Source organism: Drosophila biarmipes, chromosome 3L (genome assembly GCF_025231255.1).
Source record: "Drosophila biarmipes strain raj3 chromosome 3L, RU_DBia_V1.1, whole genome shotgun sequence".
NCBI lineage: Eukaryota > Metazoa > Arthropoda > Insecta > Diptera > Drosophilidae > Drosophila > Drosophila biarmipes.
Window position 1 is genome coordinate 16848845 of NC_066613.1, and position 13739 is coordinate 16862583.

Sequence of the window (13739 nt, forward strand, 5' to 3'; positions counted from 1 at the left end):
CCCAAAACTGAAGTTCTAGATTCCATAACTTGAGTTATTCGATTCCGATTTCGACGTGAGATACCTCTATGAGTTTGTGGTTGAATTCCCTAATATTCTGCATTCAAATATTTATTTTTTAAGAAGGTCCAAATTTTAGCCCATTTTCATGTTCGATTTTTGCGTCTTTCCAATGGGTTTCAGTATGGGGACCCAAAACTGAAGTTCTAGATTCCATAACTTGAGTTATTCGATTCCGATTTCGACGTGAGATACCTCTATGAGTTTGTGGTTGAATTCCTTAATATTCTGCATTCAAATATTTATTTTTTAAGAAGGTCCAAATTTTAGCCCATTTTCATGTTCGATTTTTGCGTCTTTTTAATGGGTTTCAGTATGGGGACCCAAAACTGAAGTTCTAGATTCCATAACTTGAGTTATTCGATTCCGATTTCGACGTGGGATACCTCTATGAGTTTGTGGTTGAATTGCCTAATATTCTACATTGAAATATTCATTTTTTAAGAAGGTCCAAATTTTAGCCCATTTTCATGTTCGATTTTTGCGTCTTTCCAATGGGTTTCAGTATGGGGACCCAAAACTGAAGTTCTAGATTCCATAACTTGAGTTATTCGATTCCGATTTCGACGTGAGATACCTCTATGAGTTTGTGGTTGAATTCCTTAATATTCTGCATTCAAATATTTATTTTTTAAGAAGGTCCAAATTTTAGCCCATTTTCATGTTCGATTTTTGCGTCTTTCCAATGGGTTTCAGTATGGGGACCCAAAACTGAAGTTCTAGATTCCATAACTTGAGTTATTCGATTCCGATTTCGACGTGGGATACCTCTATGAGTTTGTGGTTGAATTGCCTAATATTCTACATTGAAATATTCATTTTTTAAGAAGGTCCAAATTTTAGCCCATTTTCATGTTCGATTTTTGCGTCTTTCCAATGGGTTTCAGTATGGGGACCCAAAACTGAAGTTCTAGATTCCATAACTTGAGTTATTCGATTCCGATTTCGACGTGGGATACCTCTATGAGTTTGTGGTTGAATTGCCTAATATTCTACATTCAAATATTCATTTTTTGAGAGGGTCGAAATTTTAGACCATTTTCATGTTCGATTTTTGCGTCTTTCCAATGGGTTTCAGTATGGGAACCCAGAACTGCACTTCCAAATTCCATAACTTTGGTTATTGGATCCCAATCCCAGTAAAATGTATTATATTATAATTTGAAAACTTTAAATTGACTTTTACTCCTTTTCAAAATCATCCACTTTAAAATAGCAAACAAAATTTGAATTATTTAGTAAGCCAGCAATATAATACTCACCATAAAAGACAAAAATAAGTTAAGTTTTAATGGGCAGTTTTGGTATTCAAATATGTTTAAAATGTGTTTCTTTTGTTCTGTAGGCTGGTGTAAAGTTTGGTATTTTAATGTAAAATACCGCATTAAATGTCATAAAAATATCCCAACACCAAGGCGTTTCCGTATTATTTGTTATTCTTCAGAGTTTCCATATGGGTTTTTTTTTTATTTTAGCTTGATTATTTATTTTTTGCCATTTCTAGTTAGTTAATTATTTAAAGTTCTATTTGCTATTTGCAACAGCAACAAAAAATACTTTGTGCGTAGCGTGAGAGGAGAGCGAAGTTTGCCGGCGAGGCAGTGAGAGAGAGAGAGCGCGAGGCGGCGAACGAACGAGAGAGCGCGCAATTCGCCTGGCTTTGGCGCTCTCTCCACTCCCACACTCACTCTCATCTCATACGATTGCCGTCGCTGTCGCGTTGCGCTTTCTTCGTTTTTTTCGGCTGCGCAAACTTATATTTTGTCGTTGTAATATTTTGCATAAATATATAAATTAAACCGCGTGACGAAACAACAAACAAATAACGAAGGCAACACAGCAGAGGGCGAAGCCAATCGAAACGAAATCGAATAACTTTCAAGTGCAAAAAGCGTGTGCCTGTGTGTGTGTTTTGTGTTTGTGCCACTGTGGGTGTGAGTGTGCGAGTGCGTGCGTGTGCGAGTGTGCGTGTGTGTGATTGTGTGCTGAAAAACAGAACGTGCAACAAGAAGCAGGAAGAAGAAGAACAGCAGCTGACAGGCCAACAAAAAAAAACAGAGAAAATTCCAATAAGTAAGCAAAGCAGCATTAAACTAGTGACAAATCGAACGAAAAGGCCGAAAACAACCTTTGGAAGCCCCGCAAAGCAGACGTAACAATGGCAAAAGCAACAACATTTTGCAGCTCTCAGCTAATTGAAAGCGAATGTTGTTGTTTCAGAGCAATGCACTCGATAAAAACGAAATGGCATAAAAATACATAAATACGAACGGCAGTGCAGTGCAGTGCATAAAAAAGAAACAATAATAAATATTGAGGAATAACCAAAGATGTTCTCCGCGAGCGCGAGAGCGGGAGAGAGCATGATTAGTGTAATTATTTAAATCTTATCATAGTGCAAATATTTTTTTTTCCTCTTTTTGCTTTGCTCACTTGTTGTCTTCTTTTGCCGGTGCTCTCTCTCCCGCTCTTTTGCTGCTGCGCTCTCTCTCTTCCGCCATCCTCTCTCTCTCTCTCCCTCCCTCTCACTGTCCCGTCCTTAAATAAGCCGTAGCACAAAAACAACAAGTGCAATTGATAAAAAGCAGTAGCGTAAAAACAATTTGCAATTGAATAATTTCCCTCTGCCTATCAATAAATTATTATGCGAGTGTGTGTGTGTGTATAGTTGTGGCTGTCTGGCAGCGTAAAAATAAAATTGCGAAAAAAAAGCAGCAAAAATTGGCTGGCTGTGTGCTATTTTTAATGCCAAAATGCAAATTTTGCAACTGCCGCGCCGGAAAGAGACGGAAATAGTGCTAAAATAACTCGCTGAACGCTCCGTTGCAAGAACAACAAGAGAACAGCAACACAGGCACAGTGATGCCGAAAATAATCAACAAAGTAGCCAGTGAAATATTAATTACAAATTAGAAACACGGCAAAACGATCTGGATATGGCACAGAATGCGTTAAAAGAGCGATATAAATAGAGCGGGAGAGAGAGAGATAGGGAGAGCTAAAGTGCAGTGGACAGTGTTGCCGAGCTGCAGGCAGAGGCAACGGGCAGGGCTTAAAAAAGAGTAGCAGAAATTATTACTGACAGGTGTTGATTTGCTACGGAAAAATACCATTAATTTAGGAAATTACTTGCTCTAAATTTAACAAAAAAATTGTGTTATGGAAGAGATAAATGTATTAAAACCAAAAAGTAGTTTCAGAGTTGCCGATTTCCATTTCTTTAAAACTATAAAAACAGTGTTACCACATATGAAAATTAATATATATATAATATTTCAACAAAATAAAAAAAATACATATGTAAATTTAAAAAAAACCCTAGTTTTTAAGAATATTATACTCCACAAATATTTCTAGTTGTAGAAAACACATGATTACTAAACGCACTTTTACTAATCTTAATCTTCCCCTTTTTTCCAGTCGCGATTCATTTGAGAGTGCTATTAACTAGGAAGTAGCAACAGTTTAAGAAAACCGCTTTTGCCATGCATCCCCGATACAGCCCGGCCCCGCCCCCTCAGCAGCAGCAACAGATGGGCGGCCCGCCCCACCAGCAGCAGGGCGGCGGGATAGGTGGGGGCGGTAACATGCGGGGACCCTCGAACGCCCAGCAATTGCCGCCGCAGATTCCGAGATCCCAGAACTATTCAAACGTAAGTCGGACATAAATCACATCTATATTTAAGGCGTATAATTTTAGACTTTTATTTATTGGTCAGAGATCATTTCAAGTGTTTGTGGGTCAAAATATTTGCACGACTTGTTAAAGGGAATAAGCAAAAATGTGTTAAAAATCAGGAAAAACTATTTGGTTAAAAGACATTTTTTAATAATTTTAGATAATATTATTTATTTCTGCTAATATTAAAATTTATCTAAAAAGTTTATTTATATAAATTATAAAAAAGTATTTTTAAATCTGAAACAAGGATTAATATAAAGGATCTTGATAAACTTTATTTGCTATACTTGTTCAGATCACTGAAGTTTAAAAGACCCTGTGACCCCATCGAAACTCGAAACCAATTTGAAAAAGCCCGGTATGTGGCATAAAAAGTGTTGGCCAAACATCTAAGCAATCAAGGACCAACAAAGGCATCAATCAATCAATAGAACCCTGCATCAATCAAGCAATCAAACGGCTCACTCGCTCGCACTTTCGCCAGTCAGTCAGTCAGTCAGTCACACAGTCACTCAGTCACTCACTCAATCGCTCATTCAAATCGGACTCAGGCTGATGATTTCTGATTCTGATGCTTCTTTCCACATAGAAGGCGCCATTTTTGCCTTGCGGGCGCTAGGGGGCGCCACTGCAATCGACATGTGTCATACGCAGAGTCGTTCGACTCCGGGAAATGCGGGACGAAATTGTGGGGAAAATCAGGGGAAAATGGGCTGCTGGGCGGGGCAGGGGAAATCCAGTACGCATTTGAGTGGAAAATTGCTCCCGCTGATGCGGCTGCCATGGCCTGGCAATGATATGGATTTCTTCTAACCATTTTCGCCATCAATTTGCTGACAGTTGCAGTGCAGGCAGTCTAATCTCGATGAGAGAATCGGGGCAATAGAGCCCCATTATCCTCGTACCTGATAAATCATTATTCACACACCCTCAAACACACACATACAAGTTGGGCCCCCCCAGAGAAAGGACCATTTTAGCTGGTTTCCCTTTTTGCTAATTTCAATGGTATTACACATTGCCAAGAGGGTGTGGGCGCTTGTGCATTGTGAAATTTCCATCATAATTTATGCATTTGCTTTCTAAACACCAACAAACGCACCCAAAAAAAAAAAATGGAAAACACGAAATGGAAATCACACAAAGGCAACATTTCTAAGTAGTCCCCTTCGTCCTTCCTCAACTGACGAAATCCAGTTTACCTGTGTGTTATATAGATGCACGGGAAATAATACTTTTCTATTACTATTTTGTAAATGTTCTTTTAAAGAAATATGTTTTTCACTTATGCTAAATCTACTTAATATTTGACAGTCCATACCTTATAGTTAATATAAAATTGGTTATCGATATACAAAGATGTTGTATAAATATTATCAATCAGTAACATAGAAACTAATTTATTTGGTTTTAGGAACTCATAATATGCTAATATGATTTATTTTTTACAAAGGAATTGATTATGATGTGATAGTTAATACATGACAGTTGATACTAATAGGTATATCGATTGATGTGACATCGATATTTGAAAAATATTTTCTGGAATAGCAATAAACATCTTTCTATATTTCTTTTAAATTTGTGGTCTTTTATATGGAATTTTGAATCCTTTAATTTCGTTTTTTACCTATTTTCTTGGTGTATATCTTTTATATACGTACTCCATATAATAAACTATTCAAAGCCGTTGCGGCATATTACCGAGGGATGGGGTAGTGCGAATCTGGGGCTGATGTTGCTCGTTTGCTGCGTTTTTAGGTAGCCCAATCCAATCCGCAGAGCCACCTCCCCGCCCGGGACACCCTGCAATCCCCTCCAGGTGTGCTTGCTTTGTAGGCAACATCTATTTGGCATCCTCTAATGGCCAACAGGCGTTGCTTTGGCTTTCCACGGGAACGTTCTTTCATTTAAACAGCTTTCAACTCACGGCAACAACAACAGCGACCAAAACATTCTGGCAGACCACATCAAAATAAAAAATACCTACTGAATAAAAAAGGAAAATTCTTTGCGGGTGTGGGGGAAAAATACGGGAAAAATTGTAAACAGTCGCGCTTAGTCAGCGCCGCAGTCGACGTCAGTTATTGTGGCTGGAATGAAAATTATATTTCGCATTTCGTGTCCTACGCAGAAAAATGAAGAAAGGAAAGTAAATAAATAAAAGAGGAAACGAGCAAGTTGCTGAAGTTTATGGAGTTAGGGGAAGAAATATATATTTAAAATTACTTTGGACCGCACTTTGGGATGAAAATGGGCGAGAGTTTAGCGTGGGAAAATATTCTAGATGTCGAGTTTGAGAAGAGTTTTGGGTGTTACATTTCAAAAAATTTTGAGTCTATTTTTTGTAGACTTCTCCTGACTTAAGGCCAAAAAAACTTGAAAATATTATTATTTTAAAACGTTAGCCAATACAAAATAATTACAAAAATCATAATCCTGATTCCTAATAAAAAGTTGAACTTCAAAATATTTATAAATATTTTTTCCCATTTTTTTAATTTCTTTTTTTTAATTCTTACAAATATTTTATGATATCTATTTATTTAAACTTATCCTTTCGCTAAACCAAATGATTCAGTAGAACGAAATATTTTCCCTCCAGCATTCTCACTCCTGTCAGTCTCAATTCCAAGTCCCTCTTCAGTAATTAGGAAATTAAATACTACAGGAAATTCGCAAAAGGAAATATCATTTGCACTCCTTTGATTTGCTTTTCCTACCCCAGATGCTGATTTTACCTAGCTTTTCCCCCCTTTCTTCGTTTAATTTACCTTTTCTATTTGAGTTTGCTGGCCAAAATGTTTCGAAAAACCGGGAAAACTTGACAGTATTTGAGTTTGTGGCGCTCAAAAAGTTGGCTCAACATAATATTTATATGTTTCTTATAAGAAGTTCGTGTGCGCCTGGTCACGTAGTAATTTGTGATTAAACTCAGTGTTGTAGAAAGTTGTTAGGATAATTGCGACCGCGTAGGCTGGGATGCATTTCAATTCAAGAAGCTGCTGGCCAGACGAGCGGATGGGGATAGTGGGCCTCTCATTTTCCGACTTCGAAATGGAAAATGCAGCGCTGAATGGCAGACGAAACGCCTTTGGGTCCTGCGCCTGCGTCGGCTTGTGGATCCTGTTTTCCTGAGTGTTGGAAAAAACAATTTTGCCGGCTCCCCCGAAAATGCAATGCATTCGACTTCAGCCGAATCGTGCGAAACCGAACCGCTGCCGAGGCGAAACCGAGACGAAAACTGCCAGGCTGAGGGCCTTACTCAAAAACCTTACTCAATGAGAAATTCAGAATCCATTCGACGATTGTCAAGTTCAGTTACAAACGCCTTTTCCTCATTTTGCGCACCACAAAAGCGGAAAGCGACCACAGAGCCCCAGCACACAGAGATTGCCTGCGACAACCCAAGACAGCCTGAAGTCTGAAGCCAAAAACCAAATCAAATTCAAAGCCCAACCAAAAAATCCTACTTAAAACCTACTAAAAATAAAAATAGCCAGGCCAGGAGTCCCCAAAGGAGTCGTCCTGCAAAACATCCTTTCCACAGTGCAAGCTCGCCATTTTGTGTTATTCGAATAAAAGAAGAAAGAAAGTTTTTAAAAGCCATAAGCCGCAAGATTCTGCATTATAAAAATATACACATACATATTTTTAATTCCATTTTCCCCGTGCGTATACGTAATCTGCGTCGAAGTCAGTTCATTCTGTCCATGATTTACAAATATATTTATACAAATTAGCCACTGAGAGAATCGGGAAGTGCAAAGTGCAAGTGTGCAGTTCAGTATTATTTACAAAAGCGTGAAATTTACACCAAAAATATTCTGCTCAAGAACTCACTACTCCAAGTAGTCCAAGGATTCCAGTCTCTCAGCGCAACAATTGTCAGCGAAAATTCCTACGAATCTTAGCCAACTAAGAACTCTAAATAAAATCTGAAAAAAAAACAAACAACTAAGAAGGGTTAAAAACTCTCAAAGCAAAAAAAAAAAAAAAACAAAAACAAATAACTAAATGTTAAAGAAATCTTCGAAGTGAACACCAAAGCAAAGATCTACAGTATTATTTTACTAAAAAATATTTAAAGAACTCTAAGCGATAAATAGAGACAATAAAGTTAAAATAAAATAAATCCAAATTAAATTTGTGACTCTAGCTTAAAAATAAAGACATAAAAATTAGCTTAATTGTGAGTGAAAAGATTTAGCAAATTGCCGTAAAAGAAAAACAAAAATTAGTTGAAAAAGCTTAGCTTGAATAAACAAAAACCAAAATAATTGTGTCTATTGATGTGTGTGCTTAGTAAACGCAAATTAAACAAATAAAGTAAATAAATAAATTGAATTTCAACATTAATAAGTGTTTAGCCAATATAAAAGTCGCATAACTAACTAGTCAATGTTCTAAAACGAAAATCGATAAGAAAACTCAAAAGGCAGCCAAGGCTCAGACAGTCGCAGATAGCAAAAGAGGGAAAAACGGAAAATCAAGGGGAATACGAAGTGGGGCGCCGAGGAAATCTATTTACAATCAAACCTGCTCACCAATAGCCATTAAAATTGCGTCAATCAAGAGAAAAACCTCGCCATTGCCCGCAGCAACATCGAAGCTAGCCAATTTCAGCCAACAGGACTTTCAGGGGCAGCAAGAGCAGTCCGGCGAATTTAAGGCAGCAGCTGTAAGCCAATTGGTGGCAACAGTTGTGCAAACAACAACAGCAGCAGCAGCAACAGCAGCAGCGGCGGCAGGAGCAACATCAACAACAGCGGCAGCAGCAGCAGCAGCGGCAGCAGCAACACCCACAGGAGCAACATCCGCAGTAGCAACACCAGCAGGCGCTACATTTCCTAAGGCCAGCTCCTTGAGTCAGCAGCAACCACCACCGCCGCCGCCGCCACCAGCAACAACACCACCACCACCACCGCAGGAAACCGCAGCAGCAGCAACAACAAGTGTTGCCGGGACAACAGCAATCACAACACCAGCAGCAACAGCAGCGCTAGCAACCAACAGGGCTAGCAAAGCCACAAGCAGGACAAGCAGCAACAGCAGCAGCGACAGCAGCAGCAGCAACAGCAACAGCAGCAAAATCAACAACAGCGGCAATAGCAACAACAGCAGCGGCAGCAACACCGGCCACAGCAGCAGCAGCAGCGGCAGCAACAGCAACAGCAATACCTGCAACAGCAGCAGCAGCAACACCAGCACCACCACGACGCTGTACACGTGCTCCAGCGCCTCCTCGTCGCTGATTGCCCAGCCGCCGCCAACGAAGATATTTAAGACGGATCACCATCTGTGCGCCGCCTACGGACTGCCGACCGCCACCGCCGCCGCTGCTGTTGGTGGGCATCCCTGCGTCTACTGCGTGATACCCGTGCCCGTGGTGAGTGTCCCTACGCGCCGAGAGATCCGCGATTGAAAATTCAGTTACCAAACTTAGCTTAGTGTCGCTTTTTGAAGCACAGTAAGCATCTAAAAAATTTTTTTTTAATTTTTTAAAAATCTGTTTTTTAAAAAAATGTTCATCTTAATTTTTAAAACCAAGATACATATCTAAAAGAAATACTATAAAATTAAATATTTATTTATCTTCAATTTTAAACTTTTTGCGTCTACAAATATTTAAACTTATTATATAGAGTAATAGAGAAGATTTTTCTTTAAATATTAATATTGACTTAAAAAACCCGATATAAAGCTTAAAATTAAAAATAGGTTCTAAATATTTTTGAAAGCATGTGCAATGCACAATGCACAATGCCTACTGAAGAGAAAAATATATAATTTTTCACATCATTTGAGTTAAATTGTAGCTCTGATGCTAAAAATAAATTTTATGACAATTTTTTTTTGAGAACTCTTAAATTAAAATGAGATTCAAAGAAAACTTGTTCGTGAGTGCGTCGTTTGCATAGGCTTCTTTTGATTTTGTACAGTCATTAAATATTGAAATAATTACGCAGCGTGGGGATGGCACGTAGACTGGAGCCGGTATCTTCTGGTTGTTAGCCTCCTCAATGCTCCATGGCCGCCGTCAATTTGCTTATCTTGCCAGATGATTATCCTGTTCCTGGCTGCTCGTCGCGTACCGGGCGGTTTCTCATTATCATTTATTATCCGCTGCTAAGGAGTGGGGTTCCTTTTTAGCACGCAAAAAAATGTACCTATATTGCTTATACTTTTAAGTTGGGAAGAATTTTTCATGGGCTTTGTTTGGGGTAATCCGAAAATCAAATGAATTGTTAAGGTTGAAGGCGTTTGAAAGGGAAATGGGGTTCGCTGTGCGCTGAAGTGGAATGCGTATTTACTTTTTTGGTTGCCTTTTCACGATTCTAAATTGTTAACTTGAATATTTTGTTATATTTGAATATTTGTGAATTTTCCGAATGTGTATAATAATCATGTTCAATACTATTTAAGAACTACCAAAAATATTTTAGAAACCAAAATACCAAGAAATATTAATCCTTTTAATCTTAATGTAACCTAGGTAAATCAAAATGTAATTTTTCACAGCATACTTCTAAGCACCTTTCCTAAAGACTTAACTTTTGAAGTGAATTTTTTGGCGCTAAGGATTTTTGTCTTTAATGTAACCTAGGTAAATCAAAATGTACTTTTTCACAGCATACTTCTAAGCACCTTTCCTAAAGACTTAACTTTCGAAGTGAATTTTTTGGCGCTAAGGATTTTTGTCTTTTTATTTTAAAGCCCAGTTGCTTAGTTTACCTTACTGGTTTTAAGTGGGCTGTCAATTATATCGTGCGGAATATTAGAGGTTCTCATCTTCAAGGCGAGGAAATGGAAGGAAAAGTCTGGAATAATTTGCATACATTTTTCAGCTTTGCATTACAAATTACACGGCCCTCGTGCTAACAGAGGCAGAAAACGAAGACGTAATCTTGAGCTAAATAGGAGAAATCTGAGGACGGGCAGCACTCGCAAAACCACCACCCACCACCGAAACCACAGAGCCACTTCAGAACCCACTGCCATTAGCAGCGTCAGCTGTTTGTCCACTTAAAGAATGCCCAGATAATCGAGGCAACAAATGTGCCTAATGTCAATGACAATAAAGACAAATTATACAAATATTTGACTAACTGACTGACCGAGCGACTGCCTGACGAACTGGCGAACTGGAATGATAATGACACTCATTGTTCGTGTGTAGAACAAGGAGAATTTCATTAAAAATCCCCCAGCAAGCAAATGGGCAAATCATTGGCTCGAGAGGGTAGAAAAGTGGAAAACTTCCTGTGCCAGCACATTTTCTCAATAATTACAACAAAAATCCAGCCCAATGACCGCAAATAAATCTGAAATAATAATGATTATTAGCCTGTGTTTTGGTCTGAAAGGGGGACTTGCCACGAGGGTTGCTCGAGCACTCATAAAGCCACACAAAAATGTTTTCAATTACAAATAGCCATGGAAAGTATGGTCTGAGCAAAGCACACGATAATTTTGGCAACGGGAAAAAATGCAACTGAAAAATCTTTTCCTATTATTCATTCATTTTCATTGTTGTTTCCAGGGGGGGTGGCGAGGAACTTGGTCTTCTCTACTCATTGTCCATTGCCAAGAGTGAAAAATGTTTTTCCCTTATTATTTCTATTTATTTTTTTTCTTTAGCTCCCTCTGGTGCTTCCCTTTTTTTTATTTTTTCTTGTGCTTTTTAGGTCTCAGGCGAACGAGATTTATGTAAGGCACTGTCTGAGCTGGCTGCTTTTTCCTTTTCTGCTCATTTTGTTGATTTCTAATTAATTTTACTCGAAGTGAAAATGAATTGGCAAAATGCCCTGCAGACACAATACGAAATACGGTGAAAAAACCCAAGTCAAGGAGGGTTCTTCAGTTAAAATATGTGATTTCCTGAAATATTTTGTAGCTGCAATTTCGGTTGCCATTCGAGTTACTTTCAAAGTAATTGCTTGGAGATTGCTTAGTATGCTCGGGGAATTGAGTGCATCTCAATGTGGCAAATATGTAGTAAACATTTTTGGGAAGGGGATTTATGGATTTAAGATATCAATAAAGAAATACATTTTTTATTCTTTTTATTAAAAAATTTAATAAATTTCACCCAAAATATATTTATTAATGATTGATTTGATTTATAATGTGATAAATGATTTATAAATTTATTAAGAAGTACTATGCTTAAATATATATAGGACTAAATACAATAATATATTATTTAAAATGAATTATTTTTGTTCTTTCTTCTCTAAATTTGGCTGGTGAACTCAGCATTTAGGGATCGCTTTCAAGCAACTCATCCGATCTTCGGGAGCAGGACCTCCATTAGGGTTTGCATTTTTTCCGCTGCCGTGCCAAGTGGGCGGTCGGCCACGCCCACCGCGCAGAAAGGCACTTAGGAGCTTCGTGTTGCAGTTGTTGCTTTGACTGTTGCTGCTGCTGCTGTGTTGCAGCGTTGCTGCTGCCCGTTTCAAGGACCTTTGAGTGGTGGCGTTTCACGTGGCGTATGCGTGACATCGCCACATAGAAGGCGCGCCTATGAATATGCATTATTATTTTCTATATGTGCGACGGGGTCCAGTGAAGTGCAGCTAATTAGCAACTGACATACATTTGCAACTAACCCAAATTGTGGCTGCTGACGAGGTTAAGTGTGTTAGTTCTTCGCCGGTTCTGGTTAAAGTCCTGGAATTTTTAAAGTCCTTCGCCGGCAAATTGTGTGGAAAATCTTGTAGGGAAAGTAGTCCGAACTCTTGCATACCAAATGAGATGAGTTTTTGTTTGGTCGTTGGGTCCTTTTCGTAATTGTTATTGATGTGGAAATATGTGCGATTAGCCGGGCTCTTTCGCTCTGTCTTTTCGGCCCAAAACCGCTCAAGCCTCGGTAGGGCAAAAACTTTTCGGCCCCCAAAACTAAAAAGTGAAAATTTGATGGCAGACAAAAAAAGCCAGAAAAAAGGGCAGAAAGCGACGCCATATTGGATAACATAAAATGGCGTTTATGATGGGCAAAGTTTCATCATTTGCAATTTGCTTTGACCCTCCACCTCCTCTTCCCCTTTGCAGCCCTCAAATGTGTTTGAGTTTTCCAGCAAATTTAACATAAACCATTTTGGTTCTCTGACTTCGTTTTCTTGTTTTCCCGTTTGTTGCAAACTGTTTTCATAAATGATTTTTTAGCCCCCAAACTTAATGTGCTCAATATATTATATATTTGAACGCTGGTTCAAATTTTTTACACTGATTCCATGTTTTCTGTTCACAGTTTGCCCAGTTTAATGCCACTGACTGAGCATTTAATTAATGTTTTTCACAAAATGGAGAAAAAAACCATGAAAAAAGGGCTGAAATTGTCCCGTGTGCTCAGTGGCATACGAGCTTACACAAAATAAATATAGAAAGAGGGAAACTTTACGAGCCAGAGACGAGGAAGGAGGAAAAAAGTTTTCCGGGTAATTCCATGAAATGGCATTTCATTCAATTCAATTTCATGCTCTGTAATTATTTTGTACAAAATGTTCGGTACTATATGTATACCACACATACAGTCGGTACAACGACAACTGTCGCAACAACTAATCAAGTTGAGTCAATGAAGCACAGCTCTGTGCAAAATGGGGAGTGGTTCTCTTGGAAAAGGCAGGTTAAATGTCAAAGTTGAATATGTTACAGGACCAGAAAATGGCCGTGTGTGTGAGCTGCGCTTTGTGTGCACTGAATTAATGAAAAATAAATTTGGATTTTAACATGCCAGAGAGATTGAATTTCTCTTTTGATGTCTAAACATCCAATTTACCTCAATTATTCACCGCCTTCGGCCGGCCCCCTCAATTGAGTTTATTAATCATATATGTTTCAATCCACTTTGCATTCAAAATTGCAGGTGGTTTTCCATTTAAGTGGAAGACTTCTAAGATACTAATCACTCATTCAAGCATCAATGTCCATCAAAATAAATTACAATTTGTGTAATTTTATCCATTCAATTTGGTCAACTTAAAATCGAATT

General features: G+C 38.5%; 1 protein-coding gene across 14 annotated transcripts in view; it reads left to right on the forward strand.

The window, feature by feature from the left end:
• Nucleotides 1–1761: 1761 nt before the first annotated feature.
• The window catches only part of LOC108034852 (protein alan shepard), a 129075-nt gene continuing 117097 nt past the window's right edge, over nt 1762–13739 (forward strand). For 7 of the 14 annotated variants that reach the window (XR_007763755.1, XM_050886318.1, XM_050886320.1 and 4 more), the window contains exon 1: nt 8145–9131. Coding sequence is in view for 4 of the 14 variants with exons in the window: in XM_017110000.3 (XP_016965489.1) it covers nt 3546–3713 (168 nt within the window). In the remaining 10 variants the exon portion in view is untranslated. Of the gene's footprint in view, nt 2134–3002; nt 3146–3480; nt 3714–8144; nt 9132–13739 lie in introns of those variants that run through there. The other 7 variants (XM_044094777.2, XM_050886321.1, XM_050886323.1 and 4 more) reach the window with 4 other exon arrangements.